The sequence below is a fragment of the Ochotona princeps genome, chromosome 9 (genome assembly GCF_030435755.1).
Source record: "Ochotona princeps isolate mOchPri1 chromosome 9, mOchPri1.hap1, whole genome shotgun sequence".
Classification (NCBI taxonomy): domain Eukaryota; kingdom Metazoa; phylum Chordata; class Mammalia; order Lagomorpha; family Ochotonidae; genus Ochotona; species Ochotona princeps.
In genome coordinates, this window is record NC_080840.1 from 52,583,388 (window position 1) to 52,603,828 (window position 20,441).

General features: G+C 41.8%; 1 protein-coding gene across 2 annotated transcripts in view; it reads left to right on the top strand.

The window, feature by feature from the left end:
• Positions 1 to 19,694, top strand: part of ADHFE1 (alcohol dehydrogenase iron containing 1) — a 34,761-nt gene extending 15,067 nt beyond the window's left edge. The window contains exons 10-14 of one of the 2 annotated variants that reach the window (XM_058668689.1): positions 861 to 959; positions 4,468 to 4,546; positions 4,702 to 4,798; positions 7,919 to 8,076; positions 18,312 to 19,694. In XM_058668689.1, coding sequence (XP_058524672.1) covers positions 861 to 959; positions 4,468 to 4,546; positions 4,702 to 4,798; positions 7,919 to 8,076; positions 18,312 to 18,395 — 517 coding nt within the window. In that variant the 3' untranslated portion in view covers positions 18,396 to 19,694. The remainder of the gene's footprint in view (positions 1 to 860; positions 960 to 4,467; positions 4,547 to 4,701; positions 4,799 to 7,918; positions 8,077 to 18,311) is intronic. The other variant, XR_009246090.1, reaches the window with a different exon arrangement.
• The last annotated feature ends 747 nt before the right edge of the window (positions 19,695 to 20,441 follow it).

Here is a 20,441-nt window from a genome sequence, read left to right on the forward strand (position 1 = left end):
GAGTAAGGCACAAATTACCAGCCATTTCAAATGAAAGAAGGGGGGAAAAAAAGGCTGTGATACCCTTATGTCATAACAGAAACCCTTTCGCAGGGTAAAGACGCATCAAGAAACCAAGCCCAAGTGGGCTGGCTTCAATGTCTTCAGGCTTCCTCCCTGGGGCAGTTTCCAAGCAGGAAAGTGTGCAGGAAGCCTGAGCCGAATTTCCTAGGGGCTTTTGAGCATTTGCTTGTCCAAAGTGATGCTGAGGACACACAGAGCAAAAGAAAAAAAGATTGGCCGAACAATAACATTCCCCTTCCACACATTAGCGTGAGTACAGGGTTTCTATGGGTTCCCAAAGGGGCCTCAGGGGGCTGTGATTTGGGGCAGTCACAGAAAAAGGGCCAGGTGGGCTGGGTTTGTCCTACAGCCAGTCCCAGGGGAGTTGGGGCTCACTGCAGCCCTCCTTGCCCTGTGTGTTCTGAGAATGTGTTTTTTCCTGGTTCATACACGGCAGCCATCAAGGTCCTTGACAAATGAAGAAGAAGAATGATTCTCGAGGACTTGCTAGAGCAGCTCTCACCATCCAGGGATCCAGTCTTTGCCTCGCCCACACTTCCATATCGCAGGAGCAGCCTGACAGTGTATTTATTATGCTTCTGCTAAACCCATTGATGAGAAAATATATTGCCCTTCAGTTTTCATTTAGAAGACAAGATGTCAGTTGAATAACTTGCCTAATTTTTCTTCCTGGGTAGCATTAACATTTCCTGTTTTTTTTTTTTTTTTTTTTTCAGATCTTGCCCTAAGGCAGCTCCTTATTCAGTAGAAAATGCCAGTGTTGACATGTTATTGTTAAGTATTTATATCATCCACAGGGCTGTCAGAAATCCCGATGATCTTGAAGCAAGGTCTAATATGCACTTGGCAAGCACTTTTGCTGGCATTGGATTTGGAAATGCTGGTGTTCATCTGTGGTGAGCAAATTTGAGATTTTGTTGTTTTGCTTAAGGCATTGCTGTCAGTTTAGTAAAGCAAGCAATACATTTTAAATGTTTTATAGAGGAAGAAATTGAACTTTAGGTCCCTAAATGTTTTCCTAATTCAAATGTGGTCTATTGTGTCATGGGTTTTCTTTTAATAACAGGTTTTCAAGCTACAAGTCATGTACCGTACAGGTCACATTTTTAAAATGTACAATTGAATGATTCTTAGTATTTATACCATTATCTAACCATCACAACTAATTTTAGAGCCCTTTTTTCAGCCTCTAAAAGAAGTTTATACAACTAGCTGTGATCACTATTTCCCTCAATATTAACCAATCTACTTCCTATGTTGGTAGATTTCTCCATTCTGGAAATTTCATACGATCCCATTATACGTAGTGTTCTGTATCTGCCTTGTTTTACATAGCGAAGTACTTGCAGGGTTCATCCATGTGTCAGCGCTTCATTCCTTTTTACTGCCAGATAACATTTCAGTATTTTGGATATACCACACTTGACTTAACCCTTCATCAGTTGAAGGACATTTAGGCTACCATCATGTTTGATTGTTATGAGTAATGTTCTGAACATTCAGGTGCAAGTTTTTGTATAGACAGATGTTTTCATTTCTGTTGTTGGATACATAAGAGTGAAACTGCTGAGTCCTACAGTAACTCTGTGTTTAAATGTTGAGGAACTGCCAATTGTTTTCCATAGCTTCTGTACCATTTTCTGTTCCCACCATCATGGATGAGAGTTCTGATTGCTCCATAGCCTCACCATGTGATGTAAATTTTTAAAACCTCAAAAGCAAAAATTTCCCCTTAATCTCTAACCAATAGAAAAGGATCAGAATATTTGCAATAGCTAAATTTTATAATTGTGACTTAAAACCAGTGACCTTTGACACTTAAGAGCAATCTTTGGGGGTAGTACTGTAGTATACCTAGTTAAGCCACCATCTGCAGTGCCAGCATCTCATCTGAGCATCAGTTCAAGTTCCAGCTGTTCCACTTCTGATCTAGCAACCTACTATCTGCCGTGCCTGGAAAATAGCAGGAAGTAGTCTAAGTACTTGAGCCCCTGCATGCATAGAGAATACACAGCTAAAGCTTCCGGTGCCTGCTTCAGTCTGGTCCAGCCCTGGACATTATTGCAGTCATTTGGGGAGTGAACCAGCAGATAAAAAATCTCTTTCAGTGCTTCTCCTTGACTCTGAAACTCTGCATTTCAAATAAATAAATAAATCTTCTTTTAAGTAAAAAAGAAAAAGTAATCCTTGTCTAGGGCAGGTGCTATGAAATGGCATCCTGTCCAAGGCTGATAGGAGCGTTAATTGGTAACATCTCTCCAACATGTAACTGACCAAAGTACAACCCAGAGCAAGAAAACATTTACAACATTTGACCCACTAATACACTTCCAGGAATCTAGCCTAAAGAAACATCCATGGCTTTGCTAAAATTATTTCCTTATAAGGATATTCACCTAAGTGTTATTTATAACTGAAAATAAATGTGTAAGAAACCTAAATTTCCAATATTTTGGGAACAGTTAACCATAGTACAGTAAATAATGGATAAAATATGCACATTGAAAATAGTGCTTTTGAACAGAAAAATCTCATAAGAAAATATTTTCAAGGAATATCAAACAAAAACAACATATAAACCAAATACACATATACAATGTGATCATAAAGTTGGTATCACATCATGAAAAAGCATTGGGCAATAATTTTGGAAGTAAAAGAGGAAAAGTAGTTTTCAAACTACCCAGGAACTCAAAAGAGCCAATATTTTCCAGTTGGGAACACCTTTTTTTGAACACACATTCATATAGTTTACCAAAACACTTTGTCCATAAAATGTAAAAATTTTGCTGAATAAACACAGAATTACCCAGAAATACACATTAAAAGTTTACAGTACTGTCAAATTCTGTTTTCAATATAAATAGATCATCGTGGGCCAGTGCAGTGGCTCAGCTGCCTAATTTCCTATCTCCAAGTGCAGCATCCAATATGGGTGCCAGTTCATATCTTGACTACTCCACTTCCCATTCAGCTTCCTGCTTGTGGCCTGAGAAAGCAGCAGAGGATGGCCCAAAGCCTTGGAACCCTGCAACTACATGGAGAATCAAAGAAACTCCTTGCATCAGAGAAATTCACCTCTTGCCGTTTAGGCCATCTGGGGAGTAAACTAGTAGATGGAAGATCTTTTTCTCTGTCTCTCCTCTCTATAAATTTGCCTTTCCAACAAAAAAAAAAAAATAAAATAAAAAAAATAAAGCATCAAAAGTTAATGGAAAAAAATAGAATAAAAAGAAGTTTATTTTGGTACAAAATAATCTTGAAATCTATAAAAAAAATTTAAAGATTGGTTTACTTATTTGAAAGTCAGAGTTACTGAGAGAGAGAGGGAAAAACAGAGAGAGAGAGAATCTTCCATCCTCTGGTTCACTCCCCAAGTGGCTACAGTGGCCACAGCTGAGGCCAGCCAAAGCTGTAACCTTCACCTGGGTCTCCAACAAAGGTCTCCCACATCTTTCACTGCCCCTCCCAGGATATTAGCAGGGAACCTAATGAAAAGTGGAGCAGCCAGGATACCAACCAGCACCCAAATGGGATGCTGGCATCATAGGTAGTGGCCTTACTAGCTATACCAAAGCACCAACCCTCAGATAATTTCTAAATGTTTTTTTTTTTTTTAAGAGAGAGACAGATATAGAAAACTCCCACTTGTTGCTTCACTCCCTGAATGAGCTTGAACTAGGACTGGACCTGAGCTAAGGCTGGAATCAGAAACACAATGTAGCCCTCCCACATGGGTGGCGAGAATGCAATTGTTCGAGTCCTCACCACTGCCTCCCAGGATCTGTATTAGCAAGAAGCTAGAGACAGGAGCTAGAGCTGGGAATCAAACCCACTAGGCTAAAATCTCATTTCCATAGTGTTTGTGATACATATTTTCATAAACTCTTTCAAAATTCCTCACATTAATTATAGCATGTTAATTTTTCATGTTTGTCTTTTGAGTTATCAAATGAACTTAATTTTTCCTATGAGTTCACTGCAAATTCAAGAGAATATAAAAAAATTTTCAATAAAAACAAAAACTATGATGCTTTTTTTTTATGACAATTGGACCTAAATAAATCCTCAAGGTGGAATTCAGGCAAAAGAAGTCAGTCTAGAGTTAACGGACATTGCCCTTCAGATTGCTGGTAGGCATTTATGATTCTACTTGCTTAATACAGTACATTTGGAAGGACCTGTCAGTTGTTGAGACAGATCATTTTTTGAGCCAGCTTGCATGTCATTGAATGACATTAGTGATCATTGAAATTTGAACATTTCAGAAGTTGTATTGATGCACACACTAACCATCAAATATAAGGATATATATATATAGCTCTTCCTATCCCAAAGAAAACAGTATGTGTAACTTGAATTTTGTTATCTGCATATCAGTGTAAATTTTTCTTTCTCTTCTAGCCATGGGATGTCTTACCCAATTTCAGGCTTAGTGAAGACATACAAAGCCAAGGATTATAATGTGGATCACCCACTGGTGGTAAAGATAATAACAGTACATTTTTAAATTAAATCCTAATGTCTTCAAATTTTTGTAAGTATGTTTGTTGATTCTCAACTGTTGGGTGTACAGAGTGAAGCTGCTTGGTAGCTAGGCTGTGCAGGAAGAACAGCTTTGCCTCGGTTTCTCCACAGCCTCATGGCCTTTCTGTGGTACTCACCTCTCCTGCCGTGTTCACGTTCACAGCGCAGATGTTTCCGGAGCGGCACCTGGAGACAGCGGAAATACTTGGTATGCATTGTTTCTCCTAAAACTTTTGCTGGGGTTATTATTATTATTATTATTAATTATTATTACTATTACTATTTGAAAGACAGAGTTTACAGAGATAGAGAGGTAGGGGAGAGACAGAGGGAATGATCTTCCATCCACTAATTTACTCCCCAAATGGTCACGTCAGCTGGAACTGGGCCAGCTAAAGCCAGGAGAAACCTCTTGCGGGTCTCCCATGTGGGTATCAGGGTCCAAATGCTGGGGCCATCCTCCACTGCCTGCCCAATGGCAGGGAGCTAGAGTGGAAGTGAAGCAGCCAGGATTCAAACTGCTGCCCATATGGGATTCAGGTGACAGCTTAACACCAGCCCTATGCTGAGATTACTTCTGAAGAGGAATCATGAGGGACAATACTCAACAGTGTTGCTTTAGGACAATTCAAGAAGATGTCAGTTGCTTGCTCCCTGTCCCATATGGCATTAAATACCGTGATGTCATGTTGTTGACGGTCTAGTAACGATGAAACAGAAGCAAATAGCAAATCTGTAAAGTTTGTAGTAATGCTCTTTCCTCTGCTTTCCCCCGCTGAGGAGAGGGCTGACTCTTGGTGCTCTTGGTGTACTGTTCATGTTATAGACAGCTCTGGCTATGTTTAATGTGATAATAAAGAAAATCTCAATCAGGAAACAAGAGTACATTCCCAATCATGGAGAATCTAAATAACTAGCGACTTTATAAAATGCCCAAGAGAGCCATCTTTTTGCTGTACGTTAGAATAAATAACATCTGTAAGTAAGATACACATGCTGCCTTTGAAATCTTACCAGAAATAAATCTTGATTCAGGAGCTCTTTGGTGGAAATTACATTTTGATGATTTATTGAAACAAGAACTCTTTTAGGTCAACATGAGTGTTGGATTCCCTTGCAAAATACCATGTTCCCCTGCTTGGGTTGAGGGTAGGAAGGGAAAGGCGAGAAAGAGTCCCTTATTATGCTGTAGCTGCAGCCGTTGGAGAGGCGCTTCCCAGGAATGAGGCCTGACCACAGATAGCCCTCCAGGCACTGCGCCCGCTCCCCGCTGCTTCTCTCTCTCTCTCTCTCTCTCTCTCTCTCTCTCTCTCTCACACACACACACACACACACACACACACACTAGCCACCACCTATTTGTGTGCTCCTGCCCGGGCCTCTGTGTGCTGGAAGGTTATTAACAGAAACCCAAGACAAGAAGGCTGAGTTTCCAGCATGAGCTGCAGGAAAACAGTGGCCGCTCAGCCAAGGATCTTGTGTCTCTTCCCTTTAGGATTGTAGGTGTTTGGATTCAGCTGCCTTGCAAATATGCCAACAGCATAAACAATGTGAAGCTCAAGTCAGAGGCTAGGTTTTGTGATAAATGGAAAGTTATAGAGAATGTCAAGTTCATGTTCCAGGCAACTTGCAACATGGCTGAAAATGCAGTGCCGCTGTTAGATATTATCTAGACTGGAAGAACTCACTAATTCTTGTGTAGGACCTTTTCATAGAATTCCATCCCTGCTTATTAAATAGTTTGATTGCCTATGTAATTTCAGATTTTCTTAGTTTTAGTTCTGTGTATTCTTGCGCGCGCTCTCTCTCTCTCTCTCTCTCTCTCTCTCTCTTTTTTCCTGATTCACTGCAAAAACCCAGCAGTTTTGAAAGTGTGTTTTCTAACAACAAACCTCCTAAGCCCCAGTTATGCTCCATTCCTCTAGTTCATCCAGATTGTAGTGCTTTTGTCCGGCAAGGTTTGCGCTGAATCGGGTGCTGCCCCAGTGAAGCCGGTGCCTGACTCTATTCATCCCTTTTCCTGGGGTGCTAAAGCAGTTCTACTCATACAAGGGAAAGGCTAAAACTCTTTTATTAATATGCTTCAGTGTGGAGGAGAACTGTACACTCTGATCTCTGAACACGGCCCTGGACCATGGCTGTTTGAACTACAGGTACATTTCGGAGGAGTTTCATGTGAGGCTCCTTTCTGTTTGTAGAGTGCTTAGCTGCTTGGCTGTGAAGTGTTTGACCAGAATAGATGAGCAGGGGAAGACAAGTTCATTTTCTTTGGAAACTTTCACTGTAAAACTGTTTGAAGGCAGAAGCCCAGGGCACTTCCAGATTGATATTTCTGTGTTTATGGGTATTAATTACTGAGGTAAAATTCTGCTCTTGGGGTTAGAGTTGTGGCATGTCAGGTTAAGCCACAGCCTGTAACACTGGCATCATATGGGCCAGGTTCAAGTTCCAGTTGTTCCACTTCTGATCTAGTGTCTTACCAATGCATCTGGGAAAGCAGAAGATTGCCCAAGTGCTTGAAACCCTGCACCTCTGTGAGACCCAGATGGCTACAACCTGACCCAGGCCGCCTTATTGCAGCCTTTGGAGAGTGGAAGATTCTGTCTCTAACTCTGCCTCTCAAATAAATATATCTGAAAACAAAAATTCCTGCCCTTACAGATCCTTACCCTTCGGCAACCTTCTTTCCGCTTTACCATCCTCATGATTACTACATTTAGCACGGTGTTTTCTGAGCGCCTCCATGTCCTTGGTTCCTTCTGCCCAGGTGTTCAGTACCACTTAGTGCTCACACTGCAACCCTCGGGAACAGAGCCCAAAAGGAAACATTCTTTTTCCTGGTCCCAAACAAATCATTTCTTGCCATACTCCTTTTCTTCTAGAATGCTGTGTTTCTAGATCCCTGTCTCACAAGGTGTTTGCAAAGAATGTCTTTTTTTTTTCTAGGTTGTTGCTGTGAGAAAAGACATTGAACATGTGCGCCTCTAGATGTCAGCAAACCCCAGACCTTGAAAACCACATGTGCTGTGTCCCGACACCAGCCTTCTTTCTTGGCCATTTCCTGGCTCTGCTCCTCTTCCCCACCACACAAGGGCCAAGCTTGTGGGTGCTGGAGGTCCCTGGGAAATCAAAGAAGCCACCCAGATGCCATGGGCTGCCCTGTCTTACAGAGGCTGTCCATGGCTGTGAGCCTGGCCCTACCCATGTCTCCTGATGCAGAGGTGCCCTTGGTCCTGGCGCTAGGGAGAGTCAGCTGATCTTGTGCCTGAACAACACCCAGAACCTACTGCTTCCTCATTCTCAACGCTTGGCGCTCTGTGTCTTCCAGGAGCAGACATCCGCACTACCAGGACCCAGGATGCTGGGCCAGTGCTGGCAGATGCGCTCCGGAAATTCTTATTCGATCTGAACGTTGATGATGGCCTAGCTGCCCTTGGTTACTCTAAGGCCGACATCCCTGCGTTAGTGAAAGGCACGCTGCCCCAGGTAAGAGACATGGTGTGTGTTTCATTCCCTGCTGAGAAAGCCAGAGCTTCCAGAAAAAGGCATGCACCATTCGGGTGTGTTAGGGGGATGGAAGTCCCTGGCAGTACTCAGGTCTTCTCAGCACCATGTGGTAGTTCTCCCCTTCCCTAGTGGTAAGAGCCAAGGCCCCTTTGCTATTATGTTCATCCATAAAACTGTGGCTCCCAGGGAAACTTTCTCAGTGCAGCTGAAAGGATCCTTTATGAAAATTCAGGGCAAGCCCACCAGTGGCTCTTGAGCTGTGACTCTATTTTCCCTGTTCTCCATTTCTATTCGTCCAAGGGCCCCTGTAAAAACTACATGACTGTGTTCCAAAAGAACCACTAGTACTATTTTCCATTGAGAAAGAAAAAAAAAGTTGCAGATCCTACTATTTTGTGAATAGGCCTGGTCTTTAAATCAAAGCTTTTACCAAAGTTGCTTCTAAATGAATTTGGGAGATTGTGTATTTTATACGTATCTGTGTCACTTTGGGTCTTTTTGATTTAAATATTGTCAGAGAAAGAAACGGAGCTGCCATCCTTTATTCAGTACAATCATAGTAGTTGAAAAGTGCCCTCTGCAAAAGCTTTGGTAAAGAGAATTGATTCTAACAGACCAAGGTCCTATTTCATGCAATTCACCGCCAAGGAGAGAGCTCAGAGCCATGAGCTCTGATTGGTGGATTGCATCATGCTCCATACCCTGAGAGATCTCTTATCTGCAAACAACGTAAGTAACCAACTCAAGCTAGCATCTTCTGCCCCACCTTATCAGTGGCTCCAATGTTCACCTCACTCACATGTAGAGGCAGGCGTTTGGCCTATTATCTAAGATGCCACCTGGGGTGCCTTCATTCCATGTCAGAGTGCCTGGGTTCAAGTCCCAGCTCCATTCCCACTTCCAGCTTTCTGCTAATTTGCAGTGTGAAAGGCAGCAGGTAAAGGCTCAAGTGCTTGGGGCCTTGCCATCTGTATGGCAGACTCAAGTGGAGCTCCTGCCTCGTAGTGGGTGGGGGTTTCTCCCTTATTCCTCTTTCTCCCTCTGTGTGTGTGCCTTTCAAATGAAACATTTTTTAAGAAGATAAAATCTATAAGATTGGATTCACAGACTTATATACTCTTATGTCCACAGGAACAAGGTAGGTAATCTCCACAGCAAAATAATTTAATTCAATAGGGAGTGGTGGGGACTTGGGTGGCCTGGCAAGTGTGTGACCCATCTAATAAGGTGAGCAGCTGTTCAGCTATAACTGATTATCAGAGAGTTGAAATGCAGGTCCTCAAGTTGATAGAGCCCTCAACTTTGAAGAAAAAAAAAATCAGCCATCTGGATATTTGAGTTGAATTCCTTGGTTTCCCAATTTAAAAACAAAACATAGACCTTGAACTACCAGTTTCCCTTGTTTACATTCAGGATCAGTGGATGCAGTTGTATCTAAATGTTAGATGATGACCGCCCAGTGGTGGAATGATATCAGCAAATTGTCCAAAGTTGTAACGGAAGCTTTTTTGGAAAATCCACTCCTGGGTCCTCTTCACGCAGCATGGAGGAAAGATACATGTTGAGATACATGTTGGAGAGTTTTATACCCCCCCCGGACACGGGGGGCTGGTAAAAGGGCTGTCTATGCTCTAATTAGGTAAGGAATGTCCATTTAGGTGTATCATTGGTTAACTGAAATCCCACCAGGCCAGTGACATAACTGGTTCCTGTGGCTCCTCCTGCTCCTTACTGAAGCCTAGGCAACATGCCAGGTCTGGAGTGGAACCAGCCCCTTGCCTCCAGCACCCTGGGTAGCCATCACTAAAAATGTAAATGGATGAGAAATATAAATGAATGAGCTTCAAAATACAACACACAGTCCTTGAACTAACTCATAAATCCTTAGTTCTAACTATTAAATCCAAGGAACTAAATACCCCCCCAAACTATGACTTAATAGAAATTTAAGTTCCATGAGAGCAGGAATCTGTCTGCTCATCCAGCCTTTGTTGTACCAAACACAAACTTGTTCACTGAAAACAGGCCTGCAACCCTCTCTCTCCAGGTGAGCTTAATGCCAAAACAGTAGTAACTTTTTGACAAGCTTCCTAAGACAAAGAGGACTCCACTGAGGATGTGGGTGTCCAAGGAGATAAGGTGGGTGGTCACCATGATTTTAATGTTCTGCGAAAGAACTTCCTAAAAGTTTCACTAGCTTAGTCCAGGAGAGAGTCCAGAAATATGTGTTTGTCTACCTCCAAGAATCATGCATTCGTGATTCTTAGATGAAACTGTGTAATATATATGTTTGTTTTGAGAGGCAGAGATAGACTGAGACCTCTCGTCCCACCCATGATTGACTCCTCAGAATCCAAGTCTTCCCTGTGTGTGGCAGGTACCCTCCCTCCTTGAGCCTTCACCCACTGCCTGCCAGAGTACACATTAGCAGGAAGCTGGAATCAAGCCAAAACTCCAACCCAAACACTTTGATATGAGAGTAGGCATCCCAAGCAGCAACTTAACTACTGAACCAAATAGCCTCCCCCAGACTTTCACATTTAAGAGGGTTTTTTTTTCCACATATGGCAGCAGGTAGAGACTAACATTTGAGATCATCCATTAAAACGCCAAGTTAATTGGGAGTCATTCTGGATGCTTCCATGTATATGTGATATTGGGAAATCAGACAGCCAAACCTTTGTTACACAAAGTGAATGTATTAGTTTCACAAAAGGTAAGAGCTAAGTGAAATCTCAAATATCAGCCCTGTCTTAAAGTCAGAAGCCTGCTTTTCCTCCAGGTGCGTTTATAATGCAGTGCCAAGGTGAATGTTGCCCTTATTTTTCACCTTTGATTAAATTTTCATAATTAGGAAAAGCCTAGTTAATTTTAGTTAACACTAGTACCACATGAAGTCAATGTGATTATAATACATATTCACAAGTAGTTGAAGATTCCTAGGGTATTGGAGGAAATCTTAGAAATGAGCTTGTCCATTCTGCAGATGAAGGACTAGTATGGAGTTTTAGTTTCGGTTTTTGGCCTCAGTGAACGTGTTACGGGATCCCTATGGCAGCATCCACACAATTTTATACAGCTGGTAGACTAACCTTCACTTATTAATGTCCACAGGATTTAAGGCAGTGAGAAGGATATCCTGGTTCCTGCAAAGAACACTGCTAGAAAGGTTATTCCATGTGGTCAGTGTTTGATAAAGGAGCTTTTATGTTCAGCAGTGAGCACTCAGTTTTCTCTGGAACGAACAACCAGGCCAGTATTCTTGACCAAGCGCCACAGCTCTTCTTGGTGACAGCTAATAGCAGTGCTGTGTCCCGAGGCTTCCAACTGCCACAGCCAGGCCACAGAGGGAGCGGGCAAGAGGAAATTAATCATCCAAGCTGGATTTCTGAAGCCCCTGAAAGAAACATTTACGTTGCAAATCAAAACATTTCACTACCGAGGAGCGCTGCCTATGCATATGAGCACTTCCGCCCCCTGGTAGAAAGACCAGCTGAAATGTTATTTTATGAATGTGCTAAAAGTAGAAGTCTGGATTTATGTCAGTGCCCATGTCAATTATTTGTTCTTGTTTTCCATGCCTCTGAAAAATAGCACATTTCTTGACATATCCCAACTCCAACATGATTTAGCTTTCCTCTGGCCTAGCTGCCATGTGAGAGTCATGCCACAGACTGTGTACCCTTGCCTAGTTAACCACTCACTCAGGTACTTGGGAGAGTCCTGAGTTGCCTCTCCAAAGATAAACAGGATCCTGTTAAGGGGTTTTGAGCTCCTCAGATGAGACACCCCTGTCATAAACAGAATAATGGGGCAGTCATAGCAAAGCTGAACCTCCTGGTTTGGGTTTTTTTTTTAACCCTTTAACAAAGAGTTATTTTATTTTTTATTTTAATTTTTGAATTTTATCATACAATTCTGTATAGTCTGGGATTCCCCTCCCCCCAATATCTAACCGCCGACTGATTTTTCCCATATTGTCACAACAGTACATTTCTTCATAAGGAGTTACAATTCCATCAGTCTGCTATTTAAGTGTGCCAGGACACTGCTGGTATAAGGCCCCCCCAACAGGGAACACCTTACCATCTGTCTCGAGAGAGTGAGTTTCCCCAGTGACCACCGAAGACGAGGCTTGATGCAAAAGCAAGAGGCTTTATTCGATCACCAGCGCGCTGGGGCCGGGGCCAGTTCCTCACGCAGGAGGCTAGGCATCAACCCCGAGTCATGGTATAGCATCCTTTTTAAAGGCTAAACCAAGTCTAAAATCATAAAACCATAAAACCATAACCATGAACAGGAAAGGGGAACCATAAACATAAACAGGGAGGGGGAACCCTAAACATAAACAGGGAGGGGGAACCATAAACAGGGAGGGGCTATGCAATTAGGGGCAGAGGCTTGTTGCAGATGCCCCTTATCTCTCAGGCTCCCAGGCTCTATCATGAAATGTTTGTTCAACTATTCACTGTCCTTTACCTTCACTGTCCTTCCTTTTCACTGGTACAGACGATGTCAGACAGTCCATCATCCCATTGTCTAGATATATCCAACTCTTTCGTTCGGAGTCCATCTTTTGTTTGGAAGCAGAGATGCATGTTGTATTGTGTCTTCACTTCTGGATATGGTAGTCTCCATTACTCCATCACTATACATTCCAATTTCATGATGGTTTCCTTTTTATTTTTATTTGAAAGAGAAGGTGAGTATATAAAGAGAGAGGGAGACAGAGGGAGAAAGAGATCTATTTGCTGGTTCTTTTCTCAAATGTGCACAACAGCTGGGACTGGTCCTGAAAAAAGCCAGAAGCCTAAACTTCCACCCTGATTTTCCATGTGCTTAGCAGGGGCCCAACCACTTGGACCACCCAGGTGCACCAGCAGGAAATAGGATTGGAAGCGGAGTAGATGGGATTCAAACAGGCATTTATATGACATGTTGGGTATTGCAGGCTGCAGCCCAACCCTCTGGGCCGTTAACACTGGCCCTGAAATTTTGTATTTATTATCTGAAAGTCAAACAGAAAAGAAGGGAAGAGCTTTTCCATTAACTGGCTTATTACCTAAAGGCTTAAAACAACTGGAGCTAGACCAGATCTGGAGCTGGGAACCAGGAACTAGGAACACAACTTGGGCCCCATGTGATTAGCAAGGGCCCGAGTGCTTAAGCCATCATCTGCTGCCTTCCTGGGTGTGCATTAGCAGGAAGCTGGATCTGAAGGAGAGCCAGAACTCCTACCTGGACACTCCAGTGTTACATGTGGGTGTCCCAGGCAGCAGCTTAACCACCGCAGCAAACACCCACCTAGGAACTTCACTCCTGATCCTGCCACAGGATATACAGCAGTGAATGGTCTCTGCCTTCTTCACAGGGATATTCAAAATTCAAGAGCACAAAGACATCCAACAGAATGGAGCAAAACATTTCCAAGCTACTTATCTGACAAAGAATTAAAATCCAGAATATGTTAGGAATTCAAAAAATTCAGCAATAACAACAACAACAAAAAAAACAACCAGTCAAGAATTGGGAAAAGGACCCGAATAGATAGTTCTCAAGAGAAAAATACAAATGGCCCACAGATCTGACAAAATAATGTTCTGTATCACTAGTCATCTGGGAAATGCAAATCAAAACTACAGTGAGATATCACCTTCCCCTTCTCCCCATAAGACTGGCTATTCTCAAAAAGAAAATGTTATACACTGTTGGTAGTGGGAATATAAATTAGTACAACCACTGTGGGAGACAGTGTGGAGATTCAAAAAAATGAAAAACAAAACTAGAAATATAGATCGAAAAGCAAGAAATGATAGTAGCAAAGAGATAATTGCCCTACTATGCTTACTGCAATATTGTTCACAATAGCCAAGATATGGAATCAACCAAAGTGTCCATCATCAGATGCACGATTAAAGCAAATGTGGTATTTATGCACAATGGAATATTAATCAGCCATAAAAAATGAAGTCCTGTCATTTTCAGCAAAATAGTTGGAAGTAGAGGACACCGTCTTAGGTGAAATAAGCCAGATACAGAAAGACAGATATCACAAATGGGTACCAAATCAGAGATACATCAAGGGAGTAAGTTAGTTTCTAGCAGTGTACAGCGTAATAGAGAAACTACAGATCAAAATAGCTTAGTGTATATTTCTTCAGCAAGTCAAGAAGGAAGCTCCTGTCCTCCAATCGTAATGTCAAAGAAGAGGAAATGTGGATTACCCTACTTTGGTCAGCAGATGCTCTATACACCAATTGAAATGCCATACCACGTATTGAAATTGTCACACCGTAGCCCATGAATAGGTACACTTATTGTTGATTTTCTTAATTCCTCAGGGTCTCTAAAACGCTTGTGAGAATGTACATTTTGCTCTGGTCACACCCTTTCTCAACAGTGTCCTCCCGTGTGTTCACCTGTCTAGCCTTCTGTTTCTTTTTAAATTTATTTTCCAAGTTGTGGTAAAATATACATAAGTGTTATCATCTGACCATTTTAAATGGCAATTCATTGCCATTAAGGATATCCACAATGTACAATCACTGTTAACCATTCTCAGAATTTTATTTCAATCATCCTGAACAGAAGCTCTTACACATGTTAAACCATAACCCCTCTGGATATGCCTCTCCTCAGGAGAGTTTGTACAAGTGAACTCATACAATAATCCTCCTTCTGCGATTGATTGACTTTTTTCACTCAGCATAATGTCTTCAGTGTCCATTCACATCTAGCAGGCATCAGAATTTCATTCCCTTTGTGGCCGAATAATATTCCATTGGATGATATATCATGTCCGCTTATGCACTCATCTGTTGATGGGCATTTGGGTTGTTTCCACCTGGGGGCTAATATGCCCAGTGTTGCTGTGCACTGTGATGTCCAAGTATCTATTTGAGTCCTGCTTTCAAGTCTTTCATCTATATACCTAGGAATAGCATTGTTGAGTCATACAGTAATTCTGTTTAGTTTCCTGAGGAACTACCGAACTACTGTCCACAGGGGCTGAACCCTTGAATCTTTCCATTTGCATGAGGTTTCTAGTGTCTCCACATCCTTGCTAACACTTGTTATTTTCCTTTATAAAAAAAAAATTATTATTTTTTGAGAAAATTTTTTTAAGATTTATTTATTTTTATTGGAAAGGCAGATATACAGAGAGAAGGGGAGATAAAGATTATCTGTCCATTGATTCACTCCACAAGTGGACTCAATGGCTGGAGCTGAGCCAATCCAAAACCAGGAGCTTCTTCCAGGTCTCCCACACGGGTGCAGGGTCCCAAGGCTTTGGGCCATCCTCCACTGCTTTCCCAGGCCACAAGCAGGGAGCTGGATGGGAAATGGAGCATCCAGGACATGAACCAGTACCCATATGGGATTCCCAACACATGCAAGACAAGGACTTTAGCCACTAGGCTACTGCACAGGGTCCATTGAGAAAACATTTTAAATGTGCATTATAGTCAAAAGCTATTGGCTCCATTAAATAAAGGGAGGTCGTCAAATAAAAAGCAGAAATACAGCAGTCCAGTAGGAAAACAGTCATGTGCATACACAATAATCAAGGGAAGACATGTTCAGCCTCACTCATATAAACTGTTTAACAGTCACAAAGACAGATACTACTAAAACTATAGTAACATATAATTCTTAGCAATTTGTTGGGCTATTTTTTATTTTCTTAATAGCCAGCCTAACGAGTGTGAAGTGGTATCCCATTATTGATTTGCATTTCTAAGACTAATGATGTGGAGCATTTTTTCAAGTTTATTGGCATTTACATACTTACTTTGGAAAAATATCTGTTCGGCTCCCTTGCTCTTTTTTTCAACTGAGTTAGGAGTGCAGGGCAAAGAGGGTGTTATTGAGCTGTAGAAATAGTTTTTATATTCCAGAGATTAATCCCCTGTCACATCTGTGATTGGCAGGCATTTTTTTTTTTTTTGCTATATTGTGGATTTTTTCACTCTCTTGCCCACCAAGACACAAAAGCTTTTAATTAAAAAAAAAAGATTTATTTAAAGATTTATTTGTTTTTATTGAAAAAGAAGATTTACAGAGAGAAGGGGAGAGAGAGAGAGAAAGAGAGAGAAATCTTCCATCTCCTGATTCACTACTCAAATAGCCTCAACAGCTGGAGCTGAGTCAATCCAAAACCAGGAGCCAGGAGCTTCTTCCAGGTCTCCCATTTGGGTGCAGGGTTCCAAGGCTTTGGGCCATCCTCAACTGTTTTTTCTAGGCCATTAACAAGGACCTTGATGGAAAGTGGAGCAGCCAGTACATGAACCGACACCCATATGGGATGCCAGCCAGCACCCAAAAGTGGAGGATCAGCCAATTGAGCCAACATGTCAGCCCCAAGTTTACTTTTTGATGTGGTGGGCCAGTTTCTTTTTTTTTTTTTTCAATCTGTTGCCTGTGCTTTTGGTGTCCCAGACAAGAAGTCACTGCCGAATCCAAAGCCGTGAAGTTTTTCCTCTGTTCTTCTAAGAGCTTTAGAATGTTGGCCTGTTGCAACAAGATTGTAGATTAATTCTGAGTTGACTTTTTTAAAAATACATCCTCTTTCTTTCCATTCCTTCTTTCACTTTACAAATCCTTACCGAGATTCACCATATACCTTGCATTGCATGAGACACAGAAAGAGAGGAAACAAGTTTGCATCTGTCTTTGGGTTCTAGAGAAGGGAAGACAGGCAGTGGACATCTGTAAAAAAGATAATGGGAATAAAATTACTCCAGAGAAGGAATGGTGGTTTGCAGGAGTGCCTGGGAAGTGAGAGAGAGCCACCTCTGGGGGACCATGGGCGAGATTCTCCACTGAGAACAGGGAAGCCATGCAGACTGGAAAATTCTTGCCGAGACAGACCAGGGCAACATCTCTGGGACAGGGTCAAGGTCAGCATCCTCCTACTCTGAAAAGGAATGAAGGACCACTGGAGGAAGGGTGAGAGCTGAGGTGTGAAGCAGGGCCTGATCAGAGCTGTATGTGAGATGCCAGCAAGAGGTGATCCCAGAACAGAAAACCCAGGAATGATGTGATCCGATTTAGAGGAGGAACAAAAAGCACTCTGACCTCCAGGGGGCATGGATGGAGCAAGAGTGAAGACCTCTGCATGGGTTCCGGCAGACAGGCACCCCAGGACTTTAGTGCCTTGAGCCATACAGGGAAGGTGAGAAGTGCTTGGACTGGGGCTTGATTGTGGAGACTCACGGTGGGATGAACTTGCAGAGTGAGGGAGAGTGGACTCTGGCTACTGGGTGTCTGCCCAAGCTGCTGGCTCTCATTTCTAAGATGAGGAAAGTGGCATGGGGAGAGAGTTCTGTGTGCAAATGTAGTTGAAGATATTGTAGTCCCTTGTGGCCATCCCCGAATTCAGCAGCCAAGTAAGGAGCCGCTAACCAACTGCACCAAGTCCTCTGGTGGGCTCAAGGCAGAGAGCAGTGAGCAGTGGCCAACCAGCCCTGGTAAACATCCTTCCTCTTACCAGATGTGCTCCCAAACATCTGCTTGTCATCAGAAAACAGACACAGAGACTCAGGAAAACAGAAGCCCCCAAATGGCACATTTCTTTATTTTCTTTTGGTTCTGGGGGTAGTTACAACACTGATTTTTAGTCCCATGTTCTAAGGATAAAGAGGCAGTATGAATCACTCCAGGATGTGGTGACTTATCACAGACTTGATTCCTAGCAATCACTGGAGAAATTAAGCCAACCCCTGGACCAGCTAGTTAATAAAAACATAAAAAATAAACAGGTATGACTTGATATGCCTTACCTAAAAGTTCATGCTCTACTGAAGTCCTTTAGAATATACCTGAAGTCCAAGTTACAAACACGTGGTCTTAGAAGTCAAGGACACCCGGCTGTCTTCCTTTGCAGCTCTCACTGTGCTGGCAGTGAGCTGCACAGAGAACATGGCTGGGGTCATTGACTAACCCAGTTGGTCATCGTAACTGGTACTTTCTCCAAGACTGGTTTGCCTCTGCACCTTTACAACCTTCTGCTGATGGCAGAAAGCAAGGAGCAATGGGAAAGAGGCATGGCCTGATTGGTATGCCTCTGCATTGGACATGACCTGCTATGAGGTGTACAAAACGTGGCTGTTATTGGGTTGTTCTCTGATGACTGAATTAATGTACATCATTCAACAGCTTTTACAAACTGTCTTTCTGAAGTCCAGGGTGAGTGCTTTTACTTACTCTTGCAGGAACGAGTCACCAAGCTTGCACCCCGTCCCCAGTCGGAAGAAGACCTGTCTGCCCTGTTTGAAGCATCCATGAAGCTATACTGATCACCACTGCAACTGATTTAAATCCTTAAATCCTTCTTGCCATCGCAGTTCTCAAATCACAAGTTGATCCAGATAAGATGCTGGCTTTCCATCTCCACACATAACTTGCCTGCCACCTGTTTGAATGCTAGATAATGATGGCCACAGATTCCAGCCATTTCCAAAAACTCTAACTGGACAGATGTCTGCTGTGTCAGATTCCAGAGCCAGACTTCAGGGCATAATGTTCATACCCCAAACCCCAAAGAATAATCTGTTCTCTTACTCCCTGCTCAAACAGGTGAAATTCAAAATGTCTCTGAAGTGTAAAATTATGTGTTCTGAGGTGGGCATCGCCACTTGCAATGCCAGCATCCCATTTTAGAGCACTGGTTCCAGTCCCAGCTTCTCTGTGCATGGTCTGGATTCCTGTAAATGTCTCCTGTCAGGCAGGAAGTGATGACACAAGTACTTGGGCCCCTGCCACCCATGTGGGTGACCTGGATGGAATCTAGCCTTCTGCCTTCAGCCTGGCCCACCCCTGACTGTCGTGGGTGTTTAGGGGATGAACATGTTTGTGGATAGACACTATTGTGGTCTCTTTTTCAAGTAGATGAAAAAAACAAACACTTTCTAAAGTTTTAAACAGCATGCATGACTACAAAGTCTGCATGACTACAAAGGTAACTCCTAGAAATATCATGCACAAATATATCAAGAAATATGACAAGGGAATTTGTGGCAATGCATTTTTAATAAAGACAAGATACAACTTAAATGTTCATTAATAACATGCATAAATAAATCACTGTATATCAAACAGTATAATGCTATAATGTTATTAATAAGGATATAGTAAATATCTTAGAAATATGTCTGTTAATTATGGAAAGCTGGCAAAAAACAAGTTATAGAACAATCATATTAATATGGCCTTATTTTACTTTTTCTATTATACATCAACATATATGTCTATATAAATATGGAAAACATACATGCCAGAATATGAAAGATTTTGCCTGAAAAGATTGTATTTGGCATGTGATAAAATTAAAAGAAAATATTCACTTTTTATTTTGTACTTCTGTTTTTATTTTGTAAGCATCTAGTTGCTTGGATCTGTTGCAATAGGCATATGTTACTTTTCTAATTCTACAGGAGAGGGAAAAGAAAGAAAATTATTTTAATGCTTTAGCTCAGATTCACCTTACTTAAAAAAATAATAGTAACTGACTTTTGAGAGATAAAAAATAAATTTAAAAGGTGTAAAATATTAGAGATTAGTCCTCTAGTAAATAAATTGTTCTTTTGAGAAAATTGCCAACATCATATGTCAATAATTTCCTCTTTAGACAAATGCTTTTGGTGCTCAGAAGAAATTATTCTAAAAGCAAGTAATTTGGCAGTTTACAGATGTCAGCCTTGAAAACAGATTCTCATAGCACGGTGACCTGCCTCCTGCAACTTAGCCGCCTACAAACCCACAGACCACTTTTCTTCTCAAATGTTAGGATACGAAAGTTTGCCTGCCCTAGCACTGGCAGTGTGAATCTGTGTACTGGGAGATTTACTCAACTTCTAAGTAGTCTCAACCTTTTAAATAAATAATATATGATTACATCATAATTTTTTAAAAGCAACTGAAGGAACTGTTACTGTGCCATCCAACTTGCCTTGGTGTCCTGCGTCTCTAGACCAGTTTTTACATTATAAAGATTTTAAAATAATATTTAAGGGGCCTCAAATTATACATATATAATGTGTCCAGTACCAAAAACAAGCAATAGAAATAAACAAAAAGAAAATGCTGGGTTCATGTGGTATTACTCAAAAGACAGCTACTGTCAAACGTTTTGGAAGCCTAGATATTCATAGTTAGTTACATTTACTCATATGCATGCATTTGTACTTAGGAGTGATATCATCATGCTATAATTTTAATTTCATAGAACAGCTAAATTCTTTGTATCAAGGATCCCAAAGCAAGAACGAAACAGTACCAACAGAATTACAGCTACATCTTACAGGTGATTTAAAATTCCTTCCAGCTTTTCAGGAAAACTCATA